Source organism: Vicia villosa, linkage group LG4, assembly GCF_029867415.1.
Source record: "Vicia villosa cultivar HV-30 ecotype Madison, WI linkage group LG4, Vvil1.0, whole genome shotgun sequence".
In the NCBI taxonomy this organism is placed as follows: domain Eukaryota; kingdom Viridiplantae; phylum Streptophyta; class Magnoliopsida; order Fabales; family Fabaceae; genus Vicia; species Vicia villosa.
The window spans coordinates 6,721,170-6,745,215 of NC_081183.1; the positions used below are offsets into that span (position 1 = coordinate 6,721,170).

Consider the following 24,046-nt stretch of genomic DNA (forward strand, 5'->3'; position numbering starts at 1 on the left):
CAAAAAATTTAAGAACAAAAAAAATTCAGTTTTAGAATGTTGAAGAATATAAAATATTCATGAAAAAAAATTCCACATAGAAATAAAAATGAATTTTATTTAAATTGAAAATTAAAATAAAAATAAATTAAGTTTTGTGTGTCATCCTGATGAATTATCAACCTTGGCCGAATTTGAAGGATAGCTTTAATTGGCGGTGTGCACAAGGAGGTTTTTCGGTGAAATCAGCTTATGACAAACTGAGTGCATATGGGGAAAGAAATTTTGTTTTCACAACATAATTCTTGTCTTCTTTGATGTATGTGTGGAAATCGGATGCTCTGGGAAACATCCAAGTCTTTGCGTGGAGATTGCTTCATTCAAGACTGCAAACTCGAGATGAGCTTTTTAAAAGACACGTTATTTCTGGCCAGCATAACCTTGGATTCCCCTTATGCTCACATCAAAATGAATCTCAATTCCATTTGTTTCTCTCTTGTCGAGTAGCGAAGGAGGTATGGCTTTCCATCTTCGATTGGGTTCAGGTGGCGGGAAATTTCTCTTCTATTTCGGTTTCTGATCACCTGATATGGTTTGTTTCTGTCATGTCGGGTGGTACTAGGAAAAACTGTAAGATTCTCATTTGGTTATCGGTAGTAAGGGCTATATGGTTAATTAGGAATGATATCCTATTTAATGGAGGGTTGCAAGGGAGTAGGGAGATTGTCGTTGTTGCTAAATCGTTAGCTTGGGAGTGGTTTTGTGCGGTTAAGCACGGACAATGTTCGTTAACTCATGATGAGTGGAATTCTTGTCCATTATTAGCTTTCTCTTAGTGCTCTTTGTTCTCTTTGTAATGGGTTGAGTACCCCTTGTACTCGATTTAATGAATTTCACTTGGCTTATCAAAAAAAAAACATCTACTTGGGCAATTTGGTTGGTTAGAAACGGAGTGTGCTTCCGGAATGATTTATGGAATGTCAATAATACCGTTTGGAACATTAAGCTTTTGGTGTGGAAGTGGTCTTTTTGTGGGAATATTACACATCCCAATTATACTTTTTACGAGTTTTGTAAGGAACCGATGTATTTCCTCTCGTAATTGTAATTGGTATGTAATTTTCTTTGCCGGCTTTCTTGCCTCTTGATGTAATCGGGTTGGAGAACCCTTAGTTCTCCCGTTATAATATTTCTTGCTTACTAAAAAATACTTCTAAAGTGAACTATACAAATAATAACAAATTGAATGATTTTGTGGGAAATGTGAGAGGGCGGAATTTATGATTTTTTGTGTATAATATACGAAAAATAGAAAATGTGTGCATAAGCAATAAGAAAATTAGATGGTCACATTCATTGAAAGATAAATGAAAATTAATAACTTTTATTATATGTAAAATAATTAAGAAATGTTATAATGTATTTTTGAAAGAAAAAAATGTATGAATAATATATAGAATTAGAAAACTAGATGTTGTTGGAACATACAAATCAAATTAAGGTTTCTTTAATGGGGAAAATGATCAATTGAAGAAGATGAAGATTAAAGAATGAATAGAAAATGAGAGAGAGAGTAATTGAGGGTGAGATAGTGAATTGGCATTAACAACAACATAGGAGTAGTGAGCTCCTTATATAGTACAAGTTACAAAATGATTGGAATGATTTAAAACACCCTAAAACAAACAGAAAAACAGTTGGGCTTCAGTGTAACCGGTTACGGCAAACAGCGTAACCGGTTACGCAAACGCAACATCTACAGTAAATCTGTTTCATGGGTTCGTAACCGGTTACGGTAACAGGTGTAACCGGTTACGCCAACTGAAGTGCTAAAAACAGCAGTTTCAACACACCACCTCACTTCAGTTGGTCCAAGTCCACCATGCTCAGCTTCCTTCTCAGCCTCTTGAACACCTCATTGGTCACACCCTTGGTCAATATGTCAGCTACTTGATCTTCGCTTCGACAATACCCCAATCGTAACTTTCCATCGCTCACTAACTCCCTTAAGTAATGAAACCGCATCTCTATGTGCTTGCTTCTTCCATGTGCAATTGGATTCTTCGCAAGGTTGATCGCGGAGACATTGTCGACAAGGAGAGTAATAGCCTCACCCTCACTACTATTAAGCTCCTTCAATAGATTCATAAGCCACATGGCTTGGCAAGCACACAACGATGCCGCAATATACTCGGCCTCACAAGATGAGAGTGCTACCACCGGTTCCTTTTTCGAACACCAAGAGATTGGAGTTCTACCTAGCATAAAGATGTATCCAGCTGTTGACTTTCTATCATCCTTATCACCACACCAATTGGAATCGGTGAAACCAAGTAAATCACACTTTCGGCTCGTATCCGATGCCGGAAAGAGAATTCCACAACCAAGAGTCCCTTTAATATATCTAAGGATCCTCTTGACAGCTGCCATATGAGATACCTTTGGTCTCTCCATGAATCTACTCGCAATACCGACACTAAATGCCAAGTCCGGTCGCGTATTGCACAAATACCGCAATGATCCAATCAATCTTCGATATTGAGTTGGATCAACATCTTGCTCATCCTCACTTTTGGACAGCTGTAGCCTTGCTTCACATGGTGTAATGGCAACATTGCAATGTTCCATTTCACACCTCTTCAAGATCTCAAGTGCATACCTCCTTTGATGCATGAGCAGTCCCGTTTTTAACCTTTGGAACTCTATGCCAAGGAAGTATTTCATGATTCCAAGGTCCGTCATCTCAAACTCACTCATGAGTTCCTTCTTGAACCTTGAAATACTCTCCTCACAGCTGCCGGTAATCAAGAGATCGTCCACATATAAGCAAAGGATTATCACTCCATCCTTAGCATTTGATCTCACATATACACCATGTTCGGACACACAACGCTTGAAATCAATGTCAACAAGGAAGCCATCTATGCGTTTGTTCCAAGCTCTTGGAGCTTGTTTCAAACCATACAAGGCTTTATGCAACTTGTAGTATCTCATCTCTTGATTCTTTACTTCAAAACCAGGGGGCTGTCCAACATAAACTTCCTCATCAAGTGGACCGTTCAAAAACGCAGATTTGACGTCCATTTGATAAACGCTCCAATTGTTGTTGTTTGCAATACCAACAACCAATCAGATGGTCTCAAGCCTAGCCACAGGAGCAAACACCTCCTCAAAGTCTATTCCTTCACGTTGCAAAAACCCTTTCGCTACTAATCGAGCCTTATACTTGATTATCTCGCCCTTCGGATTTGCTTTCACTTTAAAGACCCAACGGACACCAATTGGCTTTTTACCATGAGGTAGATCAACTAACTCCCAAGTACCATTTTTCTCGATTGATTCCAGCTCCTCTTTCATTGCTGATAAGTGCCAAAATGTACTTATTTTGTGTATGTAAATAGTGGCACTTATCGATACTTTTGTTAATACCGTTTGAATAATTCCCCGTTTTGTGTATAAATACATATACTTTGTGAATAGTTGTATTTTCATATACTTTTATACCATTTGATAGTTTTTCCTTTGTTTTTATAGGTATTCATGCTTATTGGACCCTTGAGGAATAAAGTGTCAAAGGCACGGCTTCGATTTCGCAGTTTTGGTGCAAGCCCGCTTAGCCACCGTCAAGCGGACTTCCAAAGACTCAAAATAAGGATGATCAAAATCATCATTTTGGTTTCCATTCATTCATTATTGGATAGAGCATTGAATAAGCTTTCCAACGCTTCGAACCGGGCGCAATTCGGAGTTACGGTTCTCAACTTATGGCGAAAACAAGATTCAACTTTTGCTGTCAGCCACTAAGCGGGAGTACCTCCGCTGAGCGACCATGACAGATATCAGCTCGTTAAAAGGGGCCAAAAACACAATTTTTAGGTTATGTTTTGGGGTATTTGTTCCCAACTCATCAAACCTTCATTCTTAGGGTAGATTTGCTTAGAAAACAACTTCGGAGGTTGCATACGGATGATCGGGGGTGGATTGAGCGTCGAACGGAGCTGACAAACCGGGAGATTTTCGGTTCATTTCTCTTCTTCTTTGTGTATTTCTCTTTGGTTGGGTTTTGTTTGTAAATTTACTTGAATCTTATGTATAGTTACCGATTATAATGTTATGTTTAACTTGCTTTACAAATCTGTGTTGATGTTGTTCTAGATTTTTGCTCTATGCTGGGGATTTTGGTTGCTTTAGAGATAAACTTCTTGAATCCTTATCTAGGATGATAATCTGTTGGTTCTAAACTCTAGAGATGGATTTAGAGCTAGCATTCACTGTGGGTATCTGTACTTAATGCTTTCGTGTTTGAGCGGCGCGCGAGAGATCGCCGACGCGAGAACACGAATGTTCTCGTGACTTCGCGTTAGAGATAACCTTAGTTGTGAGATGATCTCGTTTGTGCTCCATAGATGGACGCTTATGTGAGAGATATGTGATGACATAGATGAGTATCGTAGGTTGAGTATAACGGGTTGGTAAGTGTATGTTTGTGAAGAGTGAATATATTTACATTCCTGATAAGTTATTTCTCTTCTAACACTATGCCAAAAAAGTCTTTAAATAGCGCTTTTTTTAGTCTTTGATAGCACTTTAAAGCGCTATTAAAGCCAGTGATATTATAAGTAGACTATCTATAATAGCACTTTTTAAGCGCTATTAAAAGAAAAAGCTTTAATAGCATTTTCTAAAGCGCTATCATATCTTAGTTTCGCAGCTATGGTAATATTTTTTTGACAAGATTTAATAGCGTTTCTTGAATAAGCGCTGTTATAGACCGCATAAATAATAGCATTTTTTATAAAAGTCGCTATCATAGACCCTATCTTTCATAGCACTTTCTTTAAAGGGCTATTAAATGCTCACTTTTTATTAAAAAAAAAGGAAATGAACAATTCTGTGATACAACAGCAAAAAGGCACACAATCATTTTTTTCAAAAAAAATAAAAACTCATTAACAATGTATATAGCAGCAAATATATATATATATATATATATATATATATATATATATATATATATATATATATATATATATATATATATATATATATATATATATATATAATAACAACATTATCATCTAATTATCTATAAACTGATAGTTCCATACTTCCACTATTTTCAATGAACTCTTTGTATCATTTGGTCAACAAAGAATGAAATTGTTAGATCAACTACAACAAGAGAACTTATTTACCTACACTACCAATCATTGTTGTCATTTTTTCTTCATAGTTATTAGGTGCCATTTAATTGTCCGGGTCTCTTTTTTCTTACCTCTTTCCATAACTTTTTAATATAATTATCACCATGACTTCATTAACAGCAGCCGCAGGTAAGTATATGCCGAGAAACTGAACAAATATCTACATGCAACCAAATGACTATACAATGTCGCCAGGTAAGAGCCCTCCTATGGTTATAACAATAGCATTCCCTACAAGAATATATAAGTCGTAGAACATTAGTTTAGTGTAAAGTAAAGCGAGTAAAAAATTATATTGAAAATGACTTGAAACTATAAACATTGTAGTACCATGTTTTGGATAACAAATAGTCATTAAATTAAACCTGCTTGTTGACTTTAAATTTTCCATGTATCAAAATTAAACTAATATAAATTAGTTCTCACCTTTCAAAAACAAAAGGGTAAAAAAAAGCAATATATAGGGAGAAGAAAATATGTAATTGTGAGGATAATTAAACCAAACATATAAAAATTCTTTGACACATGGGATCAAGAGCTAGTAGTAAAACAATTAAGAGCAAACCATTGGTTCCTGAAATAGTGAAAAATATAGCTTTCTTTAATTTATTTTCTATTCCATATTTCTGAGACAGACCAATCACAGTAACCATGCTACAGTGTCGAACAGTTGGCGTAAAAGTTATTCTAGACAAATATAACTTAAATCAAATTCATAGTTCTATTAAATCAAACCTTTCATAAAATCCAAAACTAAAGAAAAGATTAAAATTAAAACTCACAGAATCTTCCCCAATTCGTCATCAACAGAAATTGATTCTCAGATAGAATATTGAGCTGCTCCAAAGAGTGGTCACGATCCCCAATATCCCTCACAAAATTTGTTAAAAATTAAAGTCAAGGATCCCAAAAACACATGCATTAATTTCAATTTCAACTCAAGTAAACTCAAGTAAACTAAGAAAAATTATATATATAGTAATAGAAGGATATCATAAATATCAAGGGGATCAACAAAATCATCAGTGAGAGAATCTTCAGAACAAGCGATTCTCTCTTTTTTTGGCGTGAACCATAGGATTTGCATTGATCCAACCCAGTGTTGTGGTTTTCAAAAGTAAAGGAATTTCTTGTTGTTTTCAACTTTAGTATGGTGATAGATGGATGATGTTAGTCAGCATCAGTCTGCATCATTTCGCTTTTAGTCTAATTTATACAAGTTTGTTCTTGGAGTTTGGTTTTGGTCGCGGAAAGCTACGGTTTACTTGTGTAAATAACATTTATTTATGCTATAATATACTAGCGTATGTGCCCGTCTGTCCGACATACTGGCGTTGGTGCTGCCATTTGATAATAGTGTCCGCTAATTAGACTGCAATAGTCAAGCTCTTGATTTGTAGTTGAAATACCACTCACACTAGAAAAACCAACCAGGGACTTATTTAATAAGTCCAGCTTCACTAGAGTCATAACTTTTTCAATAAAAATTTACAACAACAAACCTCAAGTAGATTAGACTTCTCATTAAGAATAATGAAACATAAAGGAGCATCGTTCAAGTGCTGCAAGTGCTAATTAACGTGTTTTTTAAAACAACAATCCACATTAATAATTCCTTGAGATGAACTAAGAACATTTCAACCAATTTTTATTGAAGCAGAGCATATTTAAATACCTTGAGACATTAATCAAAACATTGAGAACTTGGGTTTCTAACAAGAGCACTACAAAGCAGAGATTCAGATCCATAACTAATCCATATATGACTCTGTAAAAAATGTAAACACAAATTAATTAAGTTATAGGATAATCAAGAACAAATTCTTTATGCTACGCAATATTTGAAATAAAACTACAAGAATACCTATAACATTAACTAATGAAAGAGTGTGAACAACCCATATAATGTATTTTCCTTATATGCAAATAATCCAAGAAATAAACTAGCAAGAGTGTTAACAAACCATTTAGTATGAACCAAAATGAATCCTTGACTCATTTCTTCACAATCATCCACCCCTTATCAGCTAACTCAACCAAAACCAAGACTCAAAATGCTTCTTTATAGTGGAGTAAACATTGGATATACTAGTTCAAGAACTCCAATCATAACACAAGAGAATATTCCTTAAGCACTAGATCCAACACTCGATCCAACCTGCATATACACAAATGATATGATGAGAAAGAACATGCAGTGCATACAATAGATTCAACAAAGCCCGAGGCATCCATAATAATATTTCAAGAAAACCCCTGGAAAAACATTGAAAGGAAAAACATTCGGCTCTGATTTCACTATCTCCGGCGGCATGTAACACGAGGAAAAACTCTTTGGTGAAGCTGCGTTAAGAGATGGAATCCACCCAACATAAACAGTATTGCAAAGTACACCGTAAAGTAGCATATCCTCATAATCATCTTCTTTGACAGGAAGTTCTCCCTAATTCTCACTCATACATGGGAACAATTTATTGAAATTTGAGTTCCGACTAAACGGAAACATTAGACGAAGCACCGAATGTAAAAACACTGGAATCTCTGAGCAAGAGAATATTCCTTAAGCACTTGTTCTAACACTAGATCAAACCTGCATATACACATATGATATATGGAGAAAGAACACACATTGCATATAACTGATTCAACTAAGCGTGAGATCTATAAAAATATTTCAAGAAAACCCTTGTAACATGATATGTACATAAAACCTGTAGTGACTCCATCTTCAATTAGAGGAATTCTGACTACCATAAGGGCATGATTCAGTCTATGTGGTGCAAAACTCAAAATTTTTACAACACAAAATCCACGGTAGTTATGTCAGTCAACAAGCAGAAGATAATCCCTGAATCAATGTTAAAGCCTATGTCTAGAAAATCGTTATAAATAACAGATTACAAAAACAAGACTGACTAGGCACAAAAATCAGTAGCTCACACAAACACCATGAGAAATAATCATGTGAATACTTGTACCAAAATGACCCAAGTTCCAACATTTGAAAAAATTAATACTCGAATAAGATATGTATCATTTAGTATACTATCAACTCAAAATGAATGTGATGTTACCTGTCGAAAATGCTAAGGTCCTTTGAGCACCAATGCCAATATAGAAAATTCAACGAAATTTGGACACCCAAAGTATTGTTGACGAAAGAATATGGTTTTAGGGTTTCGATTGATTTTTGGGAATATACTAATCCATTTTATAATTTTGGGTTGAATCGATTTTTTGGGTTTGAATAAATTTAAGGATTTCTGAGTTATGGATTGGATTGAAGTTCTAGGGTTTTTAAGTTTGGGAATTGAAGCAGAGTTTGAGGAGGTGAAAAAGGATAGTTTTTGGTTTTTAAGTGAATTCGTTAAGGGAAGAAGATGGGTTTCGTGTTTTGGGGAAGAAGAATCTGTGTTAGAAGATGGAAGACGTATCTGAGATAGATAAGGGGAAGAAGGCGTATTTGATGAGAGCTCGTGAAGTAGTGTTTTCTTAGGTTTTGGAGTTCGATGAGGGCCCCACAAAACGGAGAAAGTCAGTGCTTTTTATTTAATTTAATTTTATTAGAAACCTTTAAGATAGCGGTTTCTCATAAAGTGATATTGAAATAGTGCTTCGATAATAGCGCATTAACATAAAACGCTATTAAACTTTTGTTTTATATTTTTGGAAATTTTTTTAGCACTTAATGATAGCGCCCGAAAAATAAATGCTATTATAAGTTTCGGTGTGATATTTTTAATAGCGCTTTATTAAAAAGCGCTATTACATAAGTGCTATTATATGTCAGAATTGTAGTAGTGTAAGATTGTGTTTATTCTTACCTGTCTATATCTTTGTTTACTTTTTGCTCATTCAATCCCGAGCTCGAAATCATAGAAACTATTGAATGGCATCTCTCCATCTCTGTGGACGATAATTCCCGGATCAATATTTCCAAATCTTGTTTGTTGCTTGCCCTATACTGCATTCAACAAAATGGCGCCGTTGCCGGGGATGGTTATTGAATTGCATCGCAATAGTTTTCGTGGTTTTGAGCTTTGTATATAACATATATATTGTATAGTTTCACGTGAATATATTTACTTGTACATGTTTACTTGTTTATGTTCACCATATAGTTACTTGTATATGTTTGCATACAAGTATACTTTGTTGGTGAATGTTGGTGAAACACGTTGAGATCAGACCAATTCGTTATTCAAATATTCACTTTTCAACTTGTGAATCCAACATTCACCAATTTTCTCTTTTTGTATGATAATAATTGTATTTGTTCCATACTTGTATATATGTGTTTGTTTGTGTATATAGTTGTATACTTTCATTTTTATGTTTGTTTAATCATTGTATATATTTGTACCCGTAATGTTTGTTGAGTGCTTTGGTTAGGACACTTTCTTTAGGCTTGTGTGGTGAGACGTCACCATGACATGACGGGAGGAAGCTACTTTCCAAACACCGAAACAATAAAGGCGTCGAGCTAACGACGTAAAACAAGCGCTTGTTGGGAGGCACCCCAATGGTTGTAAAGTTTTGGTTATTTTAATGTTTATGATGTGTTTAGGTGAAGTGAAGAGGGCTGGAACACCTAATTCTGTTCTGGTTTTTCTGGTTTTTTCTGTGTCCGCTAAGCGGAACAGAGCTCTCTAAGCGAGCATAGCAGAATTTTATTTTCCTGCTTTGTACCAGTGGGGCTCCCATTCCACTTGGTTCACTCTTTTTCCCACTTTCACCAAGGCTAATTAGTAATATATATTAGTTTTGTTTTTCTAATTATTTTATTGGTTTTTTGGACTCAAATTTTGTTCGGTAATTCGAAGATTTTTGAGGTGATTTTCCAAAGCTTGAGTGTTTCAACTTGCGGATGTATGGTAGGATATTATTTTTGAAGTTGTATCATTCAAGGTACTCATTTATCGCTTTCTATAGCATAACATGTTTAGGAAACTTTTCATTTGTACAATTACCATACCATTCATTCTTTTGCATTACTTGCTTGTTGATTGAATCACTTTAGTTCCCAAACCATAAATGTGAGGAAGCTTTCCATTGTTTACATATGCTGGAGGCCACAATCTTTGTTTTAACTGGATTTTATTATGCTTAATCTTTTGTTTACGTTGATTTTATGAAAGCATGAGAAGGATCAAGGCATTTTGTTTCATTTTGAGCACAACTACCAAAACCAAATAGTTAAATTCACCTTGTGAGTGTGTGATCATTTGTTAACCCTTTTGAGCTTTTTGTCAATGTCCATGTTGTTTTTGCTAAATGCTTATCTTTGAGTGTTTAGTTCTCATTTTTGCATGGATGATTGATTCTTTGTTTTCTTGAACCCTCAACCATGATTTTTGGTATGAATTTTTACCTTGCCTTAGAAAGTAGGGAGTATTCACATGATGATGTGGTTGAATTCAAGTTGGGGAGAGAAATGGTTGCTACTTATGTGGTTGTTGCAATGAGGTTGAAAAGAAAGAAAAAGAAAAAAAATGTGAAAAAGAAAAAAATGTGAAAAGAAAAGAAAAGAAAAAAAGGAGAAAAAGTTTTGAAAAAGAAAAAGAAAAGAGAAGTGAATAATTGTGCTAATAAGTATTGTGATTGGTTTGAGAAACTTGTGGTTATGGAATAAGTTTAATCGATATTTTGTTGCTTAGGACTTTGGTGGATTGATCACTCCCTTAGGTTTAGGCAAGTTTTTGTTTCAATTAGCCTTAGGACATATCCCTTGTTTGTTAACCAAGCCACATTACAACCTTGAAAAGTCCTTGTGATTCTTGCTTTTGTATCTTCAATGTGATTTTTGGATGAATGCATAATTTAATCTTTTGTTTGCAAGATTGTTGGATGAGTGTTAAAAGTCCTTCACCTTTGTGTGTTCTTCATCCATTGATGGATTTTTGCTAGGTGTGATTCATGATGTGAGCATGTATTGTGTTAGAATGTTTTGTATGATTTTTGTGCTTAGGATTCGTTTCGTTTACATGTTGTTGTTGTAGGTGTTGAAGGAGTATTGTGGTGTACTTTTCGTTTATATCGTATCCACAGGGATTATTGCGATATCACCGCCGTTCTATAGCCTATTTTGTCTTGAGTTAATGTTACTTTAGTTTTAGGTTTGCAAAAGGTCATTCAATCTCTTTAGTAGCAAAGATTAAATTAATGAAGGTTCTAAGTTAAAGAAAATGCATCAAGATTCGATTTCATCGACCTAAGTTTGTATGTTTCCTTATAAATATATGCTTATGAACTTGCTAACGATCAATATAATTACGTATCGACACCTATATCGTCCGTGTCCGCAACGATATAGCTAGATTTACTGTATTGTTTAACCGACGATTTCTCCACCGTTTAAACAATACAAATAACATTTTAAAACCGATACTTAGTAAACATCAAACTCTAAATCCATGTCTGCAAATTATAGTTTGAAAGATGATGAGTTAGGTCTAGATACAAACATTGATGTCTCAAACATTTATACCAAAGAAAAGCTTTAATAAACAAACTAAACCATCTATATTGATCATCACTTGTTCATATACATATATTCACAAGAAAAACATACAAAAGGCTAGGAAGATTACATCTTATCTTGATACAAAAGGGATTTAGCTATCCATGAGAATGGTAGCTTGCACAAGAAGGAAAGGATGAAGATCAACAAGCATCAAAGGCGATTAATCGATGATCAAGGCTTCCAATCTTCAACTCTATGTTTGCTACAGTAGACAAGTGTTCTTAAGCTCTCAAAATCAACCAACCAAAACAAAATATCTGAAAACCTCTTTATATACTCTTTCTGAAATCTGTCCAGGGCGCGTCGCGATCTCTGGATGAAGCTTCAAAATTTCTTGCCCAGGGCGCGACGCGCCCACATGCCCGCGCGACGCGCGCATACTTCTGCCATGCACTCTCTTGCCAAGCTCAAAACAAGCTCCAAACATCCCAAAATTGGCCAAAACCTACACAATCAAACTAAAAACACAATTTAACATAAAATGAAAGCTAAAAATTGTAAACTATAAATAATTATCTAAAACTTCAAAGAATTAAAAGCATACTCGATGAAATCGGTTCAAAGGTGCCACTAATTAAACTAAATATTAACAATATTTGGCACCTAACAACTCTTCCCAACTTAAACTCTTGTTTGTCCTCAAACAAAACAATGATAAATTACCGGGAACACAAAATTTCACAAATGAAACAATCAAGCAGAAACAAGAACAATTGAGTGGTTCAAATTCCAACAGTACAGAAAGATCAATCCTTACCAGTTTGCATCGAAGCACCATGATAACAATGCTAATCCTCATATACAAATTTTATGTCAAATAATTCCACAAGCAAAAGAAGTTCAAAAATGAATCACACCTACGCACTTCCCTCTGAGAGAACAAAAATGGAGGATCCTAACACTCACCAGACAATGACGCAAACATACCGAATTAATTATGAAATCATCTAAGCACAGAATAAATAAAAAGTATATAAGCATGAATCACTAAGGACTTTCGGGTTGTAGCTTGGCTTGGTTAACAACGAAGTGTCATATCTCACGACCATTGAATCGAAAGGGTCAATACCTAAGAGAGCATTCAAAAACACTTACATCCACACCTCTTTATCAACAGATCATACAACATTATTGCTCAAGAGTTCACCTTTTTATTTTAAAGGACTAGCTATATACAAAGCTTTTTTCTTTTTCTTTCTTTTTTTTTTTCTTGAGCAATCACTTATTTACTTCTCATTACCAATACAACCAAAATTTTTTATTCTCCCCAACTTGAATATTACCACCACATAATCACGAATGCTCTCTATTCTAAGGCGAAAAGGAATCATTCCTAACCACAATTAATGGTGCTCTTCAAGGTTGAAAGAAAATCATCAAGATTCAGATCAAAAATCGGCAAATATAGACAAGGAATTGATACCGATTGAATCTTGGCAAAAACGGATCAAAATGGTTATCAAATGCACACACACTCACCGGGTAAGTTATATATGGTAGAGAAGTTATACTCGTAGTGCAGAACAAAACGCCTTGATCACTTTCATGCTTAACACAATTTAATAATAAATGCAAGATTAATCATACTAAAAACGAGTTAAAGTGCACATTGCTGGTATCCAGCACAATTTATTATATATCTACACAGTGGAAAGTCTCCTCACAACTACAGCTAGGCTAAAATGATTCACAATTGAACTAATTTTATCAACAGGAATTAATGACAACTAATTTGTACAATTTAAAAGCATCATAATCAACGGTACTTGATAAACAAAACGATAAAGGATGTACCTTGCACGTACAGTTTTCAACTTATATCATCACCACTCAAATTGTGTTGCATCACCCAAATTCATCGTGACAACAAAAAGTCGTGTTCCAGCTAATTAATCATCAGGACAACTCATCAAAATTAATTATATCTTAAATATAAATACTAAAAAAAATAAATGCGATAAATAAAGTAAACTGAACTTATATATATAAGAAGAAACCACACCAAACCGGTGTTAACTATCCAAAGGCGTAAACTTAGCCTTTCAAAGTACCTCATCCACCAGGATGGAACAAAATTAAAAAAAAAAAAAAGTAGAAATTGTTCTAACATAAAACTAAAAACAATAAAAATAAAGCGATAAAAATAAAGCAGAAGAACTACTCCGCATCGGAAGTATCCTCTTCATCATCAGCCATCCCCTCCTCAGGATCTGGCCTGCCCTCAGGCCATGAAGCATAAGCAGATAAATCATCCCGGGTACCAACAGGCTACTGCAGAGAAAGCTGCCGGATAGAATCCTGCAAAAACATAAATGCTCTCTGATGCGCCATATGCATCTGATAGTTCCAATCACTTGCATCACCATACTGAGGACCAGCAGGCGGTGCAGCAGCAACCGGAACAGCTTGAGAAGCATCGGGAAGGTCAGATGCACTTTGAGCAGCACCGAAAGGACGACCTCCAGGTAAACAGTACCTGTTAGCAAAAATATCATCTATAACACCATCCATGGGGATCATGCCACCAGATGGGAACCGGACACCAGCCTTCCTGCACAAACCCATTATTAAACCAGGAAAAATCAACCTACATTTCACCCCATCTCCATGAAGAGTCCCATTCAGGGCGACTCTTTTCAGCTCATTTGCCACGATCCGAGACACCTCAATGTTATCACCTTCCAAAATACCCTGAACCAAACCTGCCGTATCAATGGTGAGGGAGGAAGTGTGACTCCGTGGCCTAATGTTGTAAAGGACCACCGAAGTCACCAACTGAGCCTCCTCCGTCAACTGACTACGAGTAAAAGTATTTGGCAGCCCAGCTTTAGTCAGAGTATAGGTGAAACCAGTCCTGCAAATCCTCTCCCTTATACTCTCCACGTCCCAGTTTCCTCTATTCAACCTGGGATGGTACTGGCACTCTTCTACCAAAGCAAGAGGGTTATCCAGAAAATCAAAAATAGCCTCTTTGCTAAAATCAATGGCCTTACCTCTCACCCATGTTTTAAACGGGTAAGCTTCAGTACCTGACCAACCGCTCGGAGGCAAGGCGTTTGCGTAGAATTCTCTGACAATCTCCACCTGATAGAATTTTGGTGGAGTGAACAACTTGTCCCAGCATGTTTCAGACAAAGCAGTCCACGCCCTTTGGAAGAGGCCGTGGTCAATAGGAACCACAGTGCGTTCACTCCACACAACTCGGCTTTCGAGCTCATGGTACCTCGCCTCTTGCTCCGGACCTAGAAACTTCGTCCGATCAAACCTGCCAGCTTGTGAGGAAGATCCCTCACCAGAACCAGTCTTCTTTCTCTTCAAAAAGGGTGTCGTTCCTGCACAATTTCCAATCAAACAAAACACACAAAAATTGAAACAAAGTTAGCATAACCTATATTTTAGTAGCTTACATCAATCCACATTCATCATCAATCACAAAACAGACCCTATACAACTTCACAGAATGCATAAAAAAATTCAAAGTTTAACCCAGGGCGCGACGCGCGCTCTGCGAAACCCAGAAAAATTCCTTCAAAAACTATAAAACAGAAGAGGAGACAAGCTTCTCCTCCCTTCCAAAGGTTCCAGAAAGCAAAAGATACAGCAAACGATTGTTTTCTACCCTAGTTTTTCAAAATTATTCAAAATATTCCTAAATCTAAAAACCTAACAACTAAAACTTAGTTAATGGAAAGATAAGAGAAGAAGAACAAACCTTGATGATTGATGATGGTAGAGAGACGAAATTTAGTGAGGAAAATGCAAGAATTAAAAGAGCAAGTGTGTGTGTTGTTTTTCTTTTCTTTGAACAAAGAGGAGAAAGGGAAGAATGGAGGCAAAACCTCCAAAAACCCTAAGAACCTCTTCTGCCACGAAACCGGGTCGGGCCCAGCATGGGTGGGCCCAAACAGAATTATTTTTTTTTCAAAAATACGTACAGCGCGCGACGCGCGCAGAATAGGCGCGACGCGCCCTCATCTCTGCCTGAAAGGGGGTCCTTGAGTTCACATAGCGCGCGACGCGCGCATATGGGTGCGACGCGCGCTACACCAGAAATAGCAGAAAAACTGCATTGTTTCAGCACGCCCAAAAATACCGGTAGATCGTTTCTGGCTCGACGACAACTCAAAAATCCCACCTGCACAAAGAACACAAATACAAGTGAATATATACAACTTGGGGTGCCTCCCAAGAGCGCTTTGTTTAACGTCGGTCAGCTCGACGGTCAAAGGCAATCAAGGATCGCCAAATGATAAAACACAAGTTTCACGATTAAAATCGCTTCCTCGATAAACCTTCAACCTCTGACCATTTACTACCCACTCTTGGTTTGATTTTTGGTCCTCTATCACAATAGCTCCTTGGCTTCTCACTTCTTTGACCAAAAACGGTCCAGACTGTCATACCCCAAAATTTGCCCACAATATTCAAATATTCAAATTATTTTAAAATTGGATTTTTTTTATAAAATTTTGAGGTCATTCACATTGACGTCTTGAATTTTATAAATATTCAATTTAAAGTCTATTTTAAAATATAATAATTTACTCTTAAATTATTTATATTTTAATAAATAGAAAAATGCTTTCTCATGCTTCATACACTTCCAATTGACTTTTATTTCAAACAAATAATATAACATAGTTGGTAAGGAGGTAAGGCTTGCAAGTACAAAGTCTCGGGTTCAAATCCCACTTCTAACACTTTTTTTTCTTTTTTTTCTAACTATAGTTTTAATTTTATTTTTATTAAAAAAATCACAAAAAATCATTTTTTTTATCATTTTATTTTTAATTTTCGCACTATTTAAATATGCATTTTTTAAAATAGTCAAATTTTCACTTTTATGTATTTTCTAGTCAAAAATCATCAAAAATCATAAAATATTCAAAAAAATCCAAAAAAAAAGTTTTTAATCTTATTTGTCCTATTTTTAGCACTTTTTATAACTTAGAGAACAAGTCAATCTTATTAAATTAGTTTGATTTAATTTTTTATTAAAATTAAAACAAATTGATTTTTGGGCTTTGATTTGGTCCATAGTTTTACTATAATTATTTTTTCTAACCTAATTCATGATATATAAATAAAACTAACAATTACAAATTTCTCAATTTACTCTCTCACAACTAAACCCTTATTTTTTTTAACACCTTCAACCTTATTCTTCATTCCTAATTCCTACCTACAAAACAATTCACCAAGTTTCTTCAATATCTTTTGTTCTTCTTTTGCTTAGTTCTTGGCCAATGATTTCGTATGAGGCCTCATCTTCTTCTTTTTTAAAGAAAAAATCTTTTTCTAAATCTTTTTATCAAAACTAAAAATAAACCTTTTGTTTTCAAAACCTTTTGGCCAATGATTATCATATGAGGCCCTTGATGTATGTTTTTATACTAACTTTAGTTTTTGGCTAATGATGATACTTGAGGCCACCTTTTATCAAAATTCTTATGTTTTTTGACATCCTCTTTATGTTTCGAAACATTTTCTTTCAACTCTCTTTTTTTAAAAAACCTTTTTCAAATACTTTATCTAGAATTACAATTTTTTTTGCCAATGATGATACATGAGGCTTGTTTTTTTAATCATTGTTTTGGTCATTGTTGCTACATTTTAGTTTAAATTTATGTTTTTACAATCATAATTATTTTTTTTTTACTTTTGAGAATTTTTGCCCTTTTAGCCATAATCTAACTTTCTGAACCTTTCTTTATTTTTTGGGAAAATTTAGATTATATGAGGTCAAACCTATTTTATAATATTTTTTATTTTATTATTGTAACTATTATCATTACTAACCCTTATTATTATTATTATTATTATTATTATTATTATTATTATTATTATTATTATTATTATTATTATTATTATTATTATTATTATCATTATTATTAACATTATTACTATCCTTGTTTGCAGGTACTTCCTTTGGCCATTAACCTTGTTTTGGCCAAACAATTTTGCTGGCCACTTTCTCACCATGTACTCTCAAGAGCGCACAACACCCAATCTGAGCTAAGTTTCTTTTTTTGTTTTTATTTTAATTGCATGAAATTTTTTATATATATTCCTTTCTTTTTTTATTATTAGTATAATTTTTTTTTCTTTTATTTATTTTTATTTATTTAACCAAATTAGTTTTTATATATAATAATTTCATAGTTATTTATTTTAATCGAAAACTCGTTTTTTAATTTTATCAATAATTATTTTTAAAACAATAAAAAGTTTTATTTTTGTATATATTTTTAATTAATTAATTAATTGAAAATTAATAATTAAAGTTTTTGTTAACCTTGATTCATTTATAAACCTTAAAATCTTCAGGCAGGTGTTCTCCACTAACGCATTGTTAGGCCTTATAAACCTTTTGGGTCACAATAAGTTTTCTTAAATAACCCTTTAGGGTTCGTAAACTTTTTAGGGTTTATAATCAATTAACGTTTAAATCAGTTAATGCACTAACATTTCTCTTCTTCATGTCAATTCTTTTCAGGGTTACCATCAGGGTTCGTCCGCCTACGCGCCACGCCAGATCAAAAGCTAAGTCCCTAATTTGATTATTATTTTAAATATTATTTTTGTCCTATAAAATAAATTATGATTTACTTTTAAATATCAATGAGTCAGCCATACACTCACTGCATCCTTTTTCTTTATGCCCATCTTTTAGGATTCATCACAATCTGGTCAGTGTCAATGCTTCATGCCTCAAGGCTAGCCTCTGCCCATCAACCTTCATCCATCAAAGATAAAAGTTTGTCAGACTGCCAAAGCTACGTTGGTAACCCTAAACTCTGTCTTTATTATTACTTATGTCAAACCCTATTAAGGGATCCGCTGGTTTCATTGTCCCCTTCCCCATATTATGTAACTGCTTCCTGGTTGTATTGATTGGCCTTGAAGGCACTTAAATTGTGATATTATATTACTGCGTGGTTAGTAATTTAGGGAGTGCAAACCATGAACTGAACATAGATCACCTAATTACAAGATAAATGTAATCGAAGTTAACCACGTGATTGCTGCACACACTCACCTTTAGGGTAACCTCTTCTGTTGCCTGTTGCCTTGCTGCCTCTAAGTGTACTAAATAGTCAAGTCCCTCGATTCCGAGGATACCTAAAGCAAAACAAATGTTGCCCTAAGTTCATTATCATCATCAAGTTTGTCCCTCGATGTTGCCTTATATGATGATTGTCCCAATTGCTAAGGTATCCTCGCATGATGCCTAAAAAGATTAATGACTATTATATCCTTCCCTTAGACTACCTGCCCTCTTTATGGCATGGGACAGTCTTATGGCGAACGATTACTCGATGACCCTTAAACATCCAATTGAAAGGCTTCCTGCCCTCTTATGGCATGGATAGATCCTTTCGCCTCGAAAAGCTAAAAGAACAAATTTTTAAACTTAGGGTAAGTTGCTAGTAATTGCTTGCTCCATTCAAATTCAAAATTCAAAATCAAACTATTTTCCCATTAATTTTCAAATACTTTTCAAAAAGACTACGCTTATTTACAAGCTAAAGTTCTTCTTCAAAGTTTACTTTTCACACCTCCTATTTCAAAATAATTTCAAACAAGGCTACGCTTATTTATAAGCTAAAGTCCTTAACGAAACCTTTTACTATTCGCACACCGCTTTTCAAACAAATCAAACAAACAAAGTGAGCTAAGCAATTAAGAGCCCATGGATAACCATGGATGCAAAGGGTGCCTTACACCTTCCCTTTGTATAACTTACCCCCCGAACTCAAAATCTTTCAAAAGGTCTTTCCTGTTCTTTTAGCCTTTCTTTAAATTGGATAAAATAAAAGTCGGTGGCGACTCTTGCTTACCGCGACATTATTAAAAAGTCAGTTCACCGTATTACAGAACTGGCGACTCTGCTGGGGATGCTTTCGAATAAAAGAGGGGTTACCTTAGAGTTTAGGATCACTTTATTGTTTGTTTGTTTGCTTTATTTTCCAAGATTGTTTTGGGTATTGAATGGAAGATAAATCCTATACCCGGATTCGAGTGCACCTTAAGATAGGAGCGGCATAGTCATGGAGACCTCCCTTGTGCATGCTTGGGATTGGTCAAAATGAAGTTCGCGCTTGAGTTAGGCCTCCATTGGTTATTGTGTACCTCTTTTGCATGAGAGAGGTTTACGCATGTATCTTTGGGTGCGTCGGAGCTCAGGGACCTTTAGTCACCTTCAACCCATCTTGGCCTTTAGGAACGTAGTGGGAGGACTACTCTTGATGCATGTTAAGGGCATAGTCGCTACCCGATACTACAACTCAGATAGGTTCTTTCTCAAAGTATCATTGCGTGGTATGCATGTACCATGTTCGAGGGTGCTTTAGAAGGGCTGACAATTCTGGGTCACCTGGTAGAACCCGTTGCTGATATCATCCTTATCCCTAGAAGTACCTTTGGGGGAAGGGTAGTCACCTGGTCATACTTCATGCAAGCCTTTAAACTTAAGGACTCTTGTGTGACTTGCTTGTTATCTAACCTTTTGGTTTCCTTGCAGGATTTGCTTGTAGGACATTTCGTCCTTATTACCATATGCTCTACCTTTCTATTTCCTTGCAAGATTTGCTTGTAGAACATCTCGTCCTCGTTACCTTATGCCCTAACCTTTTATTTCCTCGCAGGGTTTTTCTGTAGGACGTCTCGTCCTTATGACCTTATGCCTTACTTAATGCATTGCATCTGCATGACATCATAACATCATAACATCACCTGTAAACTAACCCTTTCAAGGATCTTAGGGATTCAAAGTGCACAATCTCTTATCAAGGACGGAATTCCTAACTAGGGGCAAGAAGATTTACTTTCCTTTGGCCACGTACCTTCCAATTCAAAGACACCGTACCCATCAAAGGGGCAAGAGGATTTATTTTCCTCTAGCCATGTATCCTGAATCAGAGGCGATGACCCACTCGATATGGTGAACTTGATTCTCAAAGAAGGATGTTCAAAGACAAAAGTCGTAATTCTTCAAACAAATATGCGACCGAATCACTCTCCAATGCTGCTAACTAAATTCCTTAAAGATCCTTGAAAACATTTCATTTGCATTCATGACATTGCATATTTCTAACTTTGTTTTCAGGTTCCGCCTCGACAATCATTCGTCTCAAATATAATCGAGCTGGAGATTCATTCTGACAAGCCCTTTTACATTCCAAAACTTCGTCGAATAACTCATCGACTCTAACAAGCAAGCATTCTCTATCAGATATGGTCTAATGTACGACCCGTTCCGGTATTCTCTATCAGATATGGTCTAATGTTCGACTCGTTCTGACACCCTTCATCAGACATGGTCTAATGTATGGCTCGTTCTGATGTTCTCTTCAGATATGGTTTAATGAATAACTCGTTCTGATTTCCAACTTCCAGATATGGTCTAATGTACGACCCGTTCCGGTATTCTCTATCAGATATGGTCTAATGTACGATTCGTTCTGACACCCTCCATCAGATATGGTCTAGTGTATGGCTCGTTCTGATGTTCTCTTCAGATATGGTTTAATGAATAACTCGTTCTGATTTCCTACTTCTAGATATGGTCTAATGTACGACCCGTTCTGGCATTCCTCTTCAGATATGGTTTCATGAATAACTCGTTCTGATGTCCTACACCAGTTCCACAACAACAACGCAAGCCAGATGCACCTAAGCGTCAATTCACCAAGATCAATATATCGTTGGCTCAAGCATTACAACATCTGTTGAAAATCAGATTGATTATTCTGAGGGATGCTCCTAAGAATTCTAACACCTACTATAAACCCAATGCGAGGTGCGCGTGCCATTCCAACAGTCTTGGACATTACATAAACGATTGCTGGACATTAAAGAATAAGATACAAGATCTGATCAATGACGGAGAAATCAAATCCAACCCTCTTGAAACCCCTGTGGTGATCACCGCTCCTATGCCTAGTCATGACAAGATTGATTGACATCTCGACGAACGAACTTTTGGATCATTAGATCTACTTTCATTTGCATGTTTCTTCTCTGTTTGTTTAAACATTCGAATTATGATAGACATTATCTGTTTTAATAATCATCATCAGTGCATTGCATATATTTGTCTTGAATAAATTATTTCGTTATCGCTCATTTTAAATTACGTCTTTACTTTGCATATGTTTTATGATACTCAACTCTGGCTAAAGCTGTATACCTTTTGAGGGAGGATGACGAAAACGATACCGCAACCTCATACAGTATGCTTTTGAGCGGACTATGCTGACGATGTACAGGCATTGTTTCAATTCCTAAACAGTGGAGATATAAGGATGTTAATCCCTCGTCAACCCCTTTGAGCCTAAGAAGTAGAAGTTTATTTCTTGTACTAATTAAAACCCTTGATCATAACCTGGGGCATGGTAGTTCTCAGTTAATTTGGCTGTGCATTCTAGTTTAAGAGAATCATTCAGTACACCTTTCAACAAAGGCTTCAATCACAAACGGTCATCCGCACACATCAAAGAAGTGTTGGAGATGTCAATCAAAAGACAATGATGGTTCGTCAATCATCAAACAAGACAGTCAATATCTTCAAAAGAAAAAATGAAAAATATATATACAAAGAAAAGCCTGCTAAGTCAAAAATCAAAAGACGACTTAGGCAAAATCAAGGCATCCCGCTGACTGTAAGCTCCGAAATAAACAGTTCAGGCAAAAGTTAGGGATATCAAAAAGATGAAAAAAGAGAAGTCAATATACAACACAATGTTGTGACTACCAAAGGAAGAAGCGACTGCCATCTCAAAAGCTTTCCTTGCTTGTGAACCATCATCATTATCAAAGGTGCAAATCCAAAAGTCTCTTGGAACCTGAATGCATAAGTTGAATTAACTGAGCTTAGGATCGAAGATCATCACGAAGAGGGGTGGGTACAATCAAATTTTGAGCCTTTATCCTTCGTTTCTTAAACCGTGAACCAAGCCACGTTACAACCCTTAAAAGTCCTAACTGAAGCATGGTTAGTTCGAAAGCATACTGTCACAAAAAAGGTATCCTGACTCCTTAAGGTTTACCACAAATGCTGAGTTGACACTTCGTTTTTTACAAACATCACGTTTTTATAAACATCATGCTTTTACATATCCAGTTTTAATGTTTTTCAACAAACTCAAGACAGACATATGCATTGCATCTCATGAATTCATTATTAAGCATATTCTGCTATATAATTTCAAATGTTAGCATCAGCAAGAACTTGCACAGGGTACAACTAATGACTGAAAGTTATCCCGACAGACAATATTACTCCAAGAAGCAATGTCTCTTACGTATACAAGGGGCATGATACGTTTTTTCCAATCAATCTGGGGCAATCAAGTCAAGATTCCAAGAATATCTCAAAAGCCAAACAATCAAAGGCATACACCTCAAGTGGGTTTCAAGCTATGTTCTTGATCAAACTGAGGCAATCAAGTCAAGATTCTGAGAATCTCTCAGGATGCCAAAATAATCAGGGGCATCATCCTGAGTTTACGATTACTAAGGGCATGTCGCCCATAGCGCACATCTCATAAAGTCCTCGTGAGGCGAATCTTTCCAAAGCTCTTACTAGCGGGGGCAAACCTATGCAAGTCCAGTTTGACATCTTGATCAACATTCAGTGACATGTCCTAAATCCAGGAATAGCAGGTACTATAATGCTAGGGGCAACCTTCACCCATGTCTCCCCACAAAGCCGGGTTCACAAGATCATATCCCCACAGAGTAATCATTAAGAAGATATCTTCAAACGCTCCCGATAAAGACATGGCTGCCCAACAGAGTTTACATCTTCAACACTGTCGCTCTCCTCCAACATGATTTATCAATATCTTTATCACCAATCAGGGAACATCAAGTCACTGATCATCTCCAATCATAAATTCCCAGCTGAGCATCTTCAAGACAAGATCAGACAGTACAATTACAAGGACATAAAGATCTACTTTCTTAATCAAAGACAACATAAATCATATTCACATATCATATGTCATAAACATATTCATACACTGCATACATTACCTCATACATAACATGCAAAAGCTCTCATTTATTTTGAGGGATTCATTACATAACTCATGCATCATGACATTGCATAAAGATTAACCTTACCTTTTTCAGAATACAGGTACCGACAAATGAACGAAATCTCCAACTTTCCAAGATCTAATTCAGCTACTACGAATGGTACTGACACGATCAACGCTCGAAGATCTAATTCATTTACCACGAACGGTAATGACACGATCACTTTCAAAGTCTAATTCAGCTACTACGAACAGTACTGACACGACAAAAGATCTAATTCGGTTACTACGAACGG

General features: G+C 35.7%; 1 protein-coding gene and 1 long non-coding RNA gene across 3 annotated transcripts; one reads left to right on the forward strand and one right to left on the reverse strand.

Moving 5' to 3' along the window:
* The first annotated feature begins 296 nt into the window (after positions 1 to 296).
* On the forward strand, positions 297 to 815 carry LOC131596737 (uncharacterized). The gene has a single exon (XM_058869480.1). It carries the CDS (start codon positions 297 to 299, stop codon positions 813 to 815), a length of 519 nt encoding a protein of 172 aa, XP_058725463.1.
* Positions 816 to 5,061: 4,246 nt separating this feature from the next.
* On the reverse strand, positions 5,062 to 8,679 carry LOC131594389 (uncharacterized). 2 transcript variants are annotated; one of them, XR_009281340.1, is made up of 5 exons: positions 8,258 to 8,679; positions 7,148 to 7,341; positions 6,859 to 6,951; positions 5,966 to 6,368; positions 5,062 to 5,414 (listed from the first exon to the last, which is right to left on the reverse strand). It is a non-coding gene; the product is annotated as an uncharacterized LOC131594389 (long non-coding RNA). The 2 variants fall into 2 exon arrangements; XR_009281341.1 differs by having other exon boundaries at positions 7,148 to 7,773.
* Positions 8,680 to 24,046: the final 15,367 nt, after the last annotated feature.

Coding starts and splice junctions, on each gene's coding strand:
- LOC131596737 (XM_058869480.1), top strand. CDS start 297: ATGTATGTGTGGAAATCGGATGCTCTGGGAAACATCCAAGTCTTTGCG.